This window comes from Gorilla gorilla, chromosome 1 (assembly GCF_029281585.2).
Source record: "Gorilla gorilla gorilla isolate KB3781 chromosome 1, NHGRI_mGorGor1-v2.1_pri, whole genome shotgun sequence".
NCBI classification, from domain to species: Eukaryota; Metazoa; Chordata; class Mammalia; order Primates; family Hominidae; genus Gorilla; species Gorilla gorilla.
Window position 1 is genome coordinate 226,438,505 of NC_073224.2, and position 13,257 is coordinate 226,451,761.

At 41.4% G+C, this 13,257-nt stretch overlaps 1 protein-coding gene across 8 annotated transcripts in view; it reads right to left on the reverse strand.

Moving 5' to 3' along the window:
• The window catches only part of PRDM2 (PR/SET domain 2), a 126,650-nt gene that overhangs the window by 62,768 nt on the left and 50,625 nt on the right, over nt 1-13,257 (reverse strand). For 7 of the 8 annotated variants that reach the window (XM_055384981.2, XM_055384943.2, XM_063702686.1 and 4 more), the window contains one exon: nt 12,821-12,947. In XM_055384981.2, the coding sequence (XP_055240956.1) occupies nt 12,821-12,947 (127 nt within the window). Of the gene's footprint in view, nt 1-11,820; nt 12,746-12,820; nt 12,948-13,257 lie in introns of those variants that run through there. The other variant, XM_055384957.2, reaches the window with a different exon arrangement.

Consider the following 13,257-nt stretch of genomic DNA (forward strand, 5'->3'; position numbering starts at 1 on the left):
TCCTCAAAAACAGATACCCATAAAAGTGAAATAGCATGAAACACTGCTGCACAGCCCTTGGGCCATGATTTGATTAACAAGAAATAATCCCATTCGAGGCAGATGGGAACCAGCTCTGATATATACTGGTAATACTGATCGGATACTGTTGTGCATGAGGTAATGCACAAAACGAATGCCACACAGTGCCTGGCACAGACTCAATAAATGGAATCGATTGTAAGGAGTATCCACAGACGCTACTAAACGAATTACAGAAAGTGCACGCCTACAAATCTAAATTGTCGGCATATGTTCCTTCATATGAAGACAATGGCATTCTGCTTCCACTAACAATTCCTAATTCATCCATTTGTTTTGTTCATTTGTTCTCCGCTGATTCACAGGATCCCACCCAGATATTATTATAAAAATGTACAAGTCCAGTGATGACAGAAGTTTGAGAGAATTGTCACTCACTCACTCATGTCCACATCAGTATATACTAATGCTCTAACAGTGTAAGCTGTGAGTGTATTTCATTTTTAAAGTCTGTAACCTACTGATTTTATTGCTTCTAACTGTCTCTGCTTGAGTTTGAAAACTGAACATACTGGTTCACTGTGGTGGTTCTTAATCTTTCGGAGAGGAGACTTCTGAGTATCCAGTAACACCTAAGGCCCTTCTCCCCAGTCACAAACGGACGTAAACACAATATTTGGTAGACAACATTGGGGGTCAGGGACTCCTGTGTTATTACAAAGTTAAGCTGTGAGTTTGTACAAGCATTGTGTATCAACAGAAGGAATGTACCTGTGCGACTGCTGAAAAAGAACTCCAACTCCTCAGAAAGCCCAGTCAAGATGCTGCACAGATCATCAGGACATTTCTTCCCAGAAAACTGGTATCGTCAAATTAATTAGCACCTTCTAAGAAAACTGTCCTTTCGTCCATTTGTTTTTTTCCTGATTTCACACCCAGAAAGACTGTAAAAAAAAATCTGTCATATACAGCCCTGAAACTGCTCCCACACAATTACTTTCAGGGCTGTCTGATAATTTAATACCTAAGAAAATGTTAAGAAAAATTCATTCACATAAAATCCTGTTATAACTGTCATGAGTGCTTTGGACCACATAAAGGTAAGACGAGCGAACAGTGAGACGTGTTTGCTTCTGCCCAGGCAAATGGAACAAATCAAATTCCAAGAGTTACCTAATGCACCAAGCTATGTCACCACAGGTGTCCTCATTTGGTTAACAGTGAAACAAGACAGCTTTTAAGAGAGAAGCAGGTTTCTTGCACATGAAGAATTCCTTAGTGCCACGATGTAGCTATTTAGGTGCAGATCCAAAGAGGCCCTTTACTCTTAACTAATTTGAAACCAACTTAATTCACTCCACGATGCAAAAGGAAAATATATGGATTTTAAGAGAACATGTTACATAAGATGGTGAAACTGTTCATTTTTTTTTTTTTTAGAAGTGTGCCAACCGGCCAGAGAACGGCAGTTACCACAGAATGTATTTTGCTGGTGCCCACCATTACAATGGGATGAACCAAAGGTTGGTGTGCCAGGAATGTTCCTATAATGTTCTCACTTAATGCTCACAGCAACCCTGTAGGGTAGGTAGCTCATATTCCCATTTTATAGACAGACAAATTAAGGACCAAAACATGGAGAGTAACCCATCCGAAGTCACAATGCAATTAACTGGTGCAGCTGGTATGTGAATCTGGTCTCTTAATTCCAAGGCTATGTTCTGGTGTATCACAATAAATTCTGCATACTGCACATCTCCTAACACTCAAGGTATAGCTGGGTCAGCAACTTTCCCCCTCTCCCCTCCAGCCAACATACACGCACACTTCAGGCTCATTTTAAACAAGCTATCCATTTTCAAAGTACTGATCAATCTGCATCTAATGCAAAAGCAACACTGAAGCCCAAGCAGTATATTCCCACCCACTAAAAAAAATTTTTAGGCAGGTTTTTTTTTTTAATGTGCTTAGCACAGAAACTGAAGGTAGGGGGAAGCACAAGAATCATTTGCTATGAAAACAAAGTTCACCAATTCCATGTACTTTCTGACAATCACCCATGAGATTTATAGGATCCTGTCTTTAAAACTTAAAAGGGTCAGACAGAAATTGAGTAAGTATCACTTTTTCTTGATTTAATATTTTCTGTACTCTACAACCCCAAATTTTATCTTGGCATACAAACAGTAATTTACATTATCTTCTATCCTGAATTCCAGGATTTATAATAACTAAAAATAGGTATTAAGCTTACCACTCAAATTTGACCTTATCAAACATGCCCATGACCCACCTAACAAGGGAAGGACACTGTGGATCACACCTTTAGCAATTAACAAAATTCCTAAAATCAAGTAGATTTGGAATCTTAAACCCCTGGTCCAAAAATCCAAGATTGAGACCACTGACAACATATGATATTTATTATTATTATTGATACTTTTTCCTTATTTTCTTGGATATCAGAGGGAAATTATAATTTCAACGTTAGTGCTAATCCTACAAAAATTACAGTCCATCGTGTGTAAATAGTCAAGGAGATTGTTCCACATATAAAAGATCAAAACTACAACTATTATCATCATGGTGCTGCCCACAGCGTAAACCTGCTATAGAAGGTTAGAAGACTTGGGACCCAGCTATGACCAACATTAACATCGTCATGGCAAAAGCACCAAGACAAGAGGTGGACAGTAGGAACTCTCATTTCTCACAGGCCCTTAGACATTCTGCTTATGGCCAGTAATCTCTTTATTCCAGAGAAGCAGGCTCTGATAATCCCATACATGAAAGACAAAAATGTAGCCAACAGAACCAGAAAGGCATATCCTACATCTCAAACTGGCAACAGAATGAAAACTGAACCTGAGAGGCCAAATGGTAAAAAGAATAACAAAAGGCTCAGAAACTGCATTGTTGCCCATTCTAAACGGCATTGCAACTTCAAACATTGCACATAATTCCGTTTTGGGGTTCTAAACATGGGTGAACAAACCAGTTTGCCTTCATTTTTGTGGCATGTGGTGTCTCAGGAAATCTACAAAAGACTGCCCCAAGAGGTAGGATTATAAACACAAGAAAAAAGATTGTTTATCGCTGTAGTTTTAATTTAAAAAAAAAAAAGAAAAGGGTAGGGGAATTTTAGCCTAAGCAATGCTGTATTAGTTTTCTTTTTAACCGGTCAATCCTTTGCTCCTGTCCATAACTGGTAACAGACAGCTAATTCACTAAGAGTGAAATTAGTTTTTCATCATTCAGACACTGATTAAACTAACAAGAACATATAAAATTGAAAGTCATGAAAGTATCAAATTAGCAGTATTTTAGATGTTATATTCTTATCTTATAAACTGTGTTATTTTTATATACCACACACACAGTATCATTATCTTATTCATTAGAATAAATCTCTTGCCTCTGAAACTATTCAAATAGTCTATTAAAAATAAAAAATGGTATGTACTTTTAATATATAAGCATCTAAAATAACTACACGTTGACTAGATTATTAAAACTTTCATCAAAATATTTTTAAATTTCAGGATCATGGCCACAGAAGCAGGAATAGCAAGCAGCTACAATAAATGCTCCAGAACACTGAGAATTTTCTAGTCTCTTACCCAGAATCCCTTAGGATATTTTCTTAATATACGCACCAAGTTTTAACCTTTTAAACAAAGTTACCTTCTCCTATTTTTCAGAGAACAGGTTAGAACAGAAAGAAAAATGCTACAAGACCTTTGAAAATTGAAAGCATAGATTACAAACTGTAGTTCTGCCTTGCCTACAGTATGTTTGGGTGGTTGGGGCGGGTGTTAACTACTTACTTTTTTTTTTTTTTTTGAGACAAAGTCTCACTCTGCTGCCCAGGCTGGAGTGCAGTGGTGCGAACTCGGCTCACTGCAACCTCCACCTCCCGAGTTCAAGCGATTCTTGTGCCTCAGCCTCCCGAGTAGCTAGTATTACAGGCTCCAGCCACCACCACGCCCAGCTAATTTTTGTATTTTTAGTAGAGACGGGGTTTTACCATGTTGTCCAGGCTGTTCTCAAACTCCTGGCCTCAGGCGATCCACCCACCTCTGCCTCTCAAAGTGCTGGGATTACAGGTGTGAGCCACCGCACCTGGCTACGACTTACTAAGTCTTAACAATCAAATAAACTACTCTCAGTAAAAGTTCCAAGTAGAAAAAGCCACATTACATTTGGCTACAAACTCAAGCAGTTTTAAAAATTTTATATAGACATACATATTCTAAGAATCTATTGTGGGATAAAGACAATGAGGAAATCAACGCGTGCCCCTCCTTAGGAAAATTCAAGAGCACACATGGATAGGTTAGGGTGACTCTTTTCACCTTCTGGTCTTCTTTAATGCTTTTCCTCTGAATGAGTCAAGCAGCTAGAATAGGAAAGCTTTATCAGCAAACAAAACCTCTTAGGAAGGTACTGCTTCAAATAGTTCATGTGCATTCCTCTTAAATGAAAGTTTAAAAAAAAAAAAAAAAGCTATCCACCTCTGCAAATAAACATTTTGGCAAAACAAATAAAAAACAAAATGTCACCACCTAAAGTTGAAAAGACTAACAAGCATGATGTAACTCAATTATATCCAAAAACAAATCAGAATTGCACTTACAGTTTCTGTAATTAATCTTTGGACTACACATTAATTAAAAAGCATGTTCATTGTCTATATAACATTCAGCTTAAGAAAACTTTAAAATGTGTATTTTTATTGGTGGAACAACCAGACTGTTAACCCAGTCTCAACACAAGACCAGTGCTGCAGAGCTGAAAGCTAAAGCTTCTCATCAATAAGACAAAATTAAAGAGCTCTATAATCCTAAACTCGATCCTCTGCACTGCAGAGGGAGTTAGGCAAAAGCAATGTCTTACTGTGCTCTTTTGGTTTCAAAACTAATGCCAAAATAATATAAAACCTAAGAGAAAGAAAATATTCATTAGAAACTTAAACCAACAAATATGTCATTTAAAAAACACTTGAAAGACAATAGCTAGAAAGGGGTAAAAATGCAATCTGTGTTTTTGAAAACTATTTGGGGTGTTTGAAGGAATACAATATACCTATGCAATCCATAAATCTCCAAAGCAAAAACAGCTGAAGGTGTCACCATGACTGGTCTCTCCTACACCAAACACTTCACTTAATCATAGTCTTGGTATTTAGGATTAAAGTGGGCACTTCTTACAGTGAGCAGTGAAAATTCACCTTGGCTAGTTAGTAAAGCAAACAAAACACTGCAATTTATACAGTATAACTGTCCTACTTACAAACATTATGCATAAAAACTGGATTTAGACAGACAGAGCCTTTTATTTAGGACCTGTGTGAACTCGGCCAAAGCACATAACCCCTTGGAGCATCGGTTTCCTCTTCTACAAATGAGGATATGGATCTCAACTTTGCAGGATTATTGGGAGGATTAGCTATGGTATACACAGAGCAACCAACATAATGCTAGAAACGAGTGTAACTGCTGTCATTGTCACCATCAACAGAAGTGAGTGATTCATGGCATAATGACATGATGTGCAAATAAGTGTCAAGTCATGACATATGTCCACATCAAAATACATTGTAATAAATGAATTCAGCCAAGAACTCTTGTAATGTATGAAAACTGGTTTAATCTGAGTGGCAAAAAGAAAAACAGCTACTTGCAGTATTTCTCTTTTTCACTTAGAGAATAGCATTTTCAAGTAACTTTTGTTTCTCCATGTCATTCAGCTCCTCTAAACTATTTCAACCAAATTAGGAATACTAATAAAACACTCCGAGCCAGATGGATGGTCAAAATAAAACTTCAGGCCTGTACTTGGCAGCATGTGAAATATAAACAAGCCATCTGAATGCCAACAAAGTACCATGCCAGTCTACCTGAAACTTCAGCTTCAGTTCTCCATACAACATTTAACTAAAAGAAAAGTCTATTTTTAACCTCCACAATGGTGTTCTTGGGATATTTTATCCAAGCCCTCAATTCTTTTTTTTTTTTTTTTTTTTAAGAAGGAGTCTCGCTCTGTCGCCCAGGCTGGAGTGCTGTGGCGCAATCTCGGCTCACTACAAGCTCTGCCTCCCGGGTTCACGCCATTCTCCTGCCTCAGCCTCCAGAGTAGCTGGGACTACAGGCGCCCGCCACCACGCCCAGCTAATTTTTTTGTTTTTTTTTTTTTTTTTTTTTTTAGAAGAGACAGGGTTTCACCATGTTAGCCAGGATGGTCTCGATCTCCTGACCTTGTGATCCACCCGCCTCGGCCTCCCAAAGCGCTGGGATTACAGGTGTGAGCCATCGCACCCGGCCTCCAATTCCTCAATTCTTTAGAGGCAACTTTAAATACAAAGCTACACCCTGTACATGCCTGTAATACCAGCTATTAGGGAGGCTAAGGCAGGGAGACAGCTTGAGCTCAGGAGTTCGAGTCTAACCTGGGCAACACAGAAAGACCCTGTCTCTACAAAATAAATAAACTTTAAAAGTTATTTTATTGAAAAATAAAATAACTACACCCTCCTCTCTATAATGCTCCCACGAACATTAGGTTTGAATGTCGTAACAGCTATCTGTAAACTGGAACATGAAATTGTCTAGGGAAAAAAAAAACACTGCACGAGTTTAAAAAAAACAATAAAAATTCATCATTTAGAAAAATAACCTAGTGTTCATATTTAAGGAAAACACAAGATATTAGGTTTTTTACTTTCAAATAATAAGTGGATTTGTAAAAATCAACTAAAGTATTTTGAACTAACTATAAGGATCTTGTTACCTCTTTTATATAGTTTAGAAAATTTAATCATAATCGAACTTTATTTCTGTATTAGGCAAGTCTTACCTTCCAATTTACATATGGACAAGAGAACCAAAATAACCACCTAAAAATAGGGCACAGCATGGTTCCCAATACACTCAATTATGACATTTAAAACTTTTTAATCATGGCATACGTGAGGATTTTTGCAAATCCACCCACTAAAATACAGCTAAAAAATTTGCAAAATGCTTTGAAAAATTTACGTTAATCCACATAATTTCCCTGTAAACAAGGATAGACATAAGAATCAAAGGCACAAAATGAAAATACTGACCAACATTTTCATCTAAATTTGGAGCAATTCAGTAGCAGCAGCAGAACTGCAAATTTTTTATAATTCCCGAACTCCTACTGTTGAAAAACTACTAATTAAAACCGTACTGAGCTTTTAAAAACAGACCACCAGCACAACAGCAGCAGAGAGTTCATCCTGGCAGGCAACCACCAGAGACAGAACATTCAATGCTCAGCAAAGGCACCCTCAGCTAGGAGGCAGCCAGAAAGCTACAGCAGAGACAGGCCCCTCCAAGACTGACCAACCCAGAAACAGCTCATTTGTGTCTCATGCCACAAGCTTGCCAGCATAAAGCCAGACACAGGAATACTGCCATGTCCAAGCACTCCACATCCTGCTCCAGCACCTGCAAACAGGAACCACAGGCCAGTGCCCTTTAAGTCAGTGGGCACAGGACCTGCCCACCAGGCACCCAGTAGGCATAGGGCCCATCTACCATCATCCTCAGACACCACAGCCAGGCCCTCTGTCATTCAGCTTAGAGCCTGAAACAGAGCTGCTGGCTGCTACGAAAGGTTAGGAGATCAAACTCCACGGAAGCCCGTCCACTCTCTGCTTTTATTAAATGTATTCTCTAAGTTCAACTTTAAATGGAACCAATGCTGTCACTTCTGTTGTTGTCAACCACATGTAGGAGTGGACAAAAAGCTCCACATTATGTAGAAGAAAAGGCATGGGAAAACTGGTTCAAATTCTGACTGTGACACTCATTGGTAGGGTGATCTTGGACAAGTTATCCAATTTTGGAAAGTGTCCTTTTCCTTCTCTCCCACATCAACCAGAACACCCACTAAGTCTGACCTGTGCATGGCTGTCATGAAACGGACTGGAGACTCCGCAACTGGAGGAGGATACTGCCTGCTGTAGTCATCTCTCTCATCTCCCCCACCAACAAACCCAGCCACTTGGTGCAGCGCCTGGCAGAAAAAGGGCCAATATATGTCCATTTGCAGAAATGAGTTTCATAATCCAAAAATACTCATGTAGGTTTCTACATGAGTAGAACTGCTAATAGAACTAGGTCCCTCTTCCTGGAGCCCTCAGCCCCTAGAACTTTCTGTGTCACTTATGTCACAACCTCAGAATGGTCACCCCTGATCTCCCACCTACAGTCAGGCCACACCTCCTCCACCCACCCTGCAAAACACTACTGACATGACAAGGTTTACCTACTTCATCTGTTGGCCTGTACTCCCCACTCTCCAGAATGTGATTCCATGTGAACAGGGACCCTTGTCATTTTAGTTCTTTGCTGAAACTCCAGCACCCAGAATAGTGCCTGACACAGATGCAAGGAATATTTGTTAAGTAACAGAGGGGAAGACCATCCACACAGTCACAACGTCTCAGTCCCCAACGTTCCTCTTGATGTCCTCCTCCTTCCTCTCTCTCTTCTCAAATGTCCCCATCCTGCCACTCTTTCTACATAAAGGCTCCCTGGCCAGCCCAGCCCAGCTCAGCATCCCTTTTTCCTTCTCTTAGGGAGGGTCAATAGTCCTTACTGCCTATACCATCCGTGTTGTACTTTTTTTAGACTACCTTAGACTGAGTTATCTTTGCATGTGGCTGTCTTATCTCCCTATATTTTAAGTTTCTAAAGGCTTGTTATTTAGCACCTTTAGAGAAGAATTTCAAATATGTACAATTTCAAAAAACTTGAGTGTCGTCACAGTACCAAGGTTTTTAATTTAAACAATTCTGATCGTAGAGACAGATAAAATATTACTTTGCTAAGCTGATTATAATTTAACTGTTCTGTGGTGACTAAAAGTCGCTGAGATAAATACTTATAAGCTAGTTGATATTCTCAGGCACTACTGACGGTTTTTAGGAAGGACTATCTGAACCTACTAACTGACCTTAAGGAACTTGTTCTTTATAATTCATTACCAATTTTGTAATAAACTTTCTGTCTTCTTCACTGTCCAGCTTTCAGGTATAAAAACTTCTTGCCGCTATAAACTCTTCTCTCTTAATTTGCTGTGAACAGCGAGGTCAATAGGTTAGAACCTAAAATAAGGGTGAATCAGCACAGAATGAGGCTGTGACGTAGGAGGGAAGAGGGAAAGAAGAGACCCAGTGCTTATTTTGGGCTTACACAGGTGCTCCATAAATCCCCATTGATTAAATGAGTCACCAACTCAGTAGTTCCTCCGCAAGTAGCAGGGAAGTAAACGCCAGCCATGTTCTAAGGAGTGGTACTTACAGTTCCCAAGAGCCCACAGCTTCACAGAGCATGTTTCTATTATCTCACTTGCTCTTGACAACTTTGTGAGGTTAGGTGGCACAAGCATCATCGATATGATGATATTCATTTTTAAGGCTAGGGAAACTTCATCTCAGAAAGGTGACATGAGCTGTCCAAGATCGCACACCTGGTAAACGCCCAGGCATCCCGTCTTTTTTCATTCCTTCCACTAAGCCCATTTGTAGAAAGCTACTGTTGTTTCTCCAGGTAAAAGAACTTCAGGTAAGGCTCTTATGTAACTGAGAGAGCAGGGAAAACACTCTGCTATTATAATCTACACTCTGGAAGAGCATTTGCCAACAGTCATTGCTTACTGCTAACAAGCAAATTCAATTTCTCATTTCTCACCAAAACAAACAGGGGACAGAAATCAAGAAGATGAGAAATACTTCTAAATTTGACCGTTTCTATGCTATTTTATAATTATAATTTTTCTGTGGTTCACATTAAAATAGCCTGAAACACCTGACACTAAAAACCCTCCTTGCTCTCCACCTGAAAGATTAATCTATTCCATCTAAGGAACTTATTTTCCATTTTACAGAGGCTGCTCAGATATGTAAAAAATGAAGCTCAATTACAAATCTGGGAATCCAAATTAAAGTCCAGTTTAAAATGCCTGATGTATATCCATCTTTGGCCCATGGCAAAAATGCACGCTCCAAGGTCGCAGACAATATGAACTGTGTTCTCAAAGCACTGCATTCTTTTCCTTCCTAACACATTTGTGTGAGTCACTGCCAATCAAAGAATATTTATTGAGGGCCTACTACATGCCAACCGTCTAGGCACTGATCAGCTATTTACTGATTTAACGTTTGTCGGCGCCATAAGAAGAGTTACCGCTGCTTTTTTGCTCATCACTGTGTGCTACAACCCAGCAGAGTGCCTAGTACACAGCAGGGGCTCAATAAACATAGATGAATGAATGAATATGGGGAGGGGAGGAGAGAAGAAAGGTGATGAGGGGAGAGAGGAGAAGGGGCCACTACTTTGTATGTAAAGAAATCAGGGCTTTGCTCTACCCAAACACGCCTTATGATCCACCAGCGATCTGATGAATTCTGAAAGGCACCACATGCAATGCACAGCTGTAAGTATAGCAGCTGTCATGCAAAGGAGCTGAGGTCCAGAACTATGAAGAATTCAGCCCTTTGTTTTTCTCTCTGTCTCATAACGAAAATGAAGTCAAGCCCATTGTCAATCTACCTGTCGGCTCTATGTATTCAACATGCGGCTTTCAGCAATACTAAGTTAACACTGCCTCTGAATGACATTTATGTTGATTCACTCTCTGACATCACTGCCTGAAAAGATATTATTTAAATGTTTGAGGTCACACATAAGACCTAAACAGAACTGAGTTAATTAAAAAAAAAAAAAAAAAAAAAAGACTCCATTTCAGGTCTTTGCAAGCTATAAATTGGTTTTAACTGAGTAATTTAAAAGTAAAAAAGGTTTGACTCATTATTTAAACTCTCCAAAGTTTAAGTCTTAGAGAGCAAATAGGTCTCTTTAACCAGTAAGCTGTTAAAAACAGACTGTTAAGTTCCAACAGAGAGCTTTGCATAAACATAAGTCTTTTAATTAATTAAAACCTAGGATTCTGGGTTATAGGCTGCCCAGAGTAGTACAAAATAATAGGATAATAAGAAATATGAACTATTTAATACGAAACACCAACAGTCTACGCAGGTATAAAAATGCAGCTATTAAGTTCATATATCACTAATAAAACAAAAAGTATATGTTCAAGTTTTTCCCCAAATCCAACCGAGAAAAATAAACAGATAAAAAAGCAAAAGAGTAATGACATATGTTCTAAACATGCACACCAAAGTATGCCAAACAAAGAAAAGCGTTAAAGTAAGGTTGCTATTAAACTACAAATCTATTTAAGTGCAGGAGTTAGTTATGATTAGTGGCACAGTAAAGAGAGTCCTGTCCTCCCCATCTCCAGCCCCCTACAAATAACTTACCCGGAAGGCTGGTAACATTAGTTATAAACAAAATGAATACTAAATAAAGAAACAAGTTGAATTACATAAAAAGTTTTCACTGCAAACAGTTAAGCACTAAGCCTAATATCAATAAAATCCCAGAACTCAGTTAAAAGTTAAAAAAAAAAAAAACTGGGAATTTTCTAGACTCTGATCGTCTGATTCAGGATCAAAAGCATTTAATGCTCTGAAGCAGTGACTACATCACATTCAATAGACAGACAATGCATATTCAGTAATAGGCCTACTAACTGTTTCACGGGGGAATTAATTACATTTCCATTTTGTGGTGACATACAAAGAATACATACTTGAAAAATCAGAACAGACTTCTTGCCTACATTCCTTAATGCCAATTTTAACATTTTCCCAAATCGAGTTTACGATATGATTTTATTTACAGTATGACTTCCACAACTCACTTTGCAATGTTCTGGATAACGGATGGACTCGTTCGTTCAGATGACTAAAAAGAAATCTACTTAAGACCTAAGGCGAGCAAAAAAAAAAAAAAAACAAAAACAAAAAAACAAAAAACACAAACCTGTATTCGTATCAATAAGAAACTAACCATACTGTGCCTTGGCATATTTTCAAACTGGGATCTATGAACTATTCCCGAATTCACATTAAAATTCTTCATTTAAAAAAAAAAGCCCCAACGTGTCAGTATGCCCGCTGGAAATATGATACAGCCAACCAAACTATTTTCCTACCCAGAAATTATCCCCTCCCTTTTTAAGTGTGACTACACTTTACCTTTTGTTCGAAATCATCAGAAGTCGTAAAACTATGAGAATTGAGTCAAAACGACAAAACAACACGCTAACTTCCACATCCCCCTGGGCATCCGTTCGGAAGCCCACCGCACCCGCAGTCTCCCTGCCCTCCCCGCCGCCTCCTGTCTCTGTCTCTCACTGTCTCTGCCTCCCCCACTCCCACACCCCGACTCCGCGACCGACGCGGCCCGCGTCCTGCGCGGCGGGCCCGAGTCTGCGGAGCCGGGGCTGTCAAGCCAGCCGCGAGAAAGCTCGGGCGCCCGCCGTGCGCGCGGCTGCGGAGCGCGGCTCGGGGTGCCAGCTGGGGAACGTCCGGCCCCGGAACGCCGTCCGCGCACTTTCTGCCGCCCAGGAGCTAAGTCACAAGTTAAGAAACAGCCCGAGCGCGCGGCGGCCGTGATTCAGCAGCGGGGCCGGGCCGGCAGGGCGGGAGGGCAGCGATCGCAGGGCCCGAGCGGGACCGCGGGGCGGGAGCGGGGCCGGGGCCGGGCCGAGTCCGGAAAAGGTCACCGAGACGCCGCGGGCGCCGCCGCCCGAGCCCGCGACCCGCCTCGCGGTCGGGCCAGCAGCAGCGAGGGCGGCAGGGCGGCATCCTGGGCGGGCGTGGCGCCGGGGCCGGGCGGGCGGGCCGGGGGGCTCCTACCTTTCCGGCTCTTGGGGGAGCTCCGCTTGCTCCGGGCGCTGGCTCGCTCTTCCTCAATCGCAGCTGCTATCTCAGGGTTGTCTTCCCCATTGTACCAGACCAGGAGCTCCTCGCCCGGCGCGATTGGCTGCGGGGAGAGAAGAGACAAGCGCCGGGCCAATCAGAGCGGCGGTTGTTGGCGGGGGCGGGGCGCGCACCGGGACGCGGGCGGGAGCGGCGCCGATGGCAAACAGCTGTCGGCGGCGCCGCGCGCACCCGGCCGGCAGGAAGGACTCCCGGCCCCGTGCGGGCCGCGCCGGCGCCCGGAACCCTCTGCTGGAGGGAGGACCGCACCCGCGGCGTGGGGCGAGGGGCGCGGAAGGCCCGGTGACGGGTAGCGGAGCCCGGGTGCCGTCTCAGCTTCCTGTTTAAAGCCTCACGACGGCCCACGCACGAGA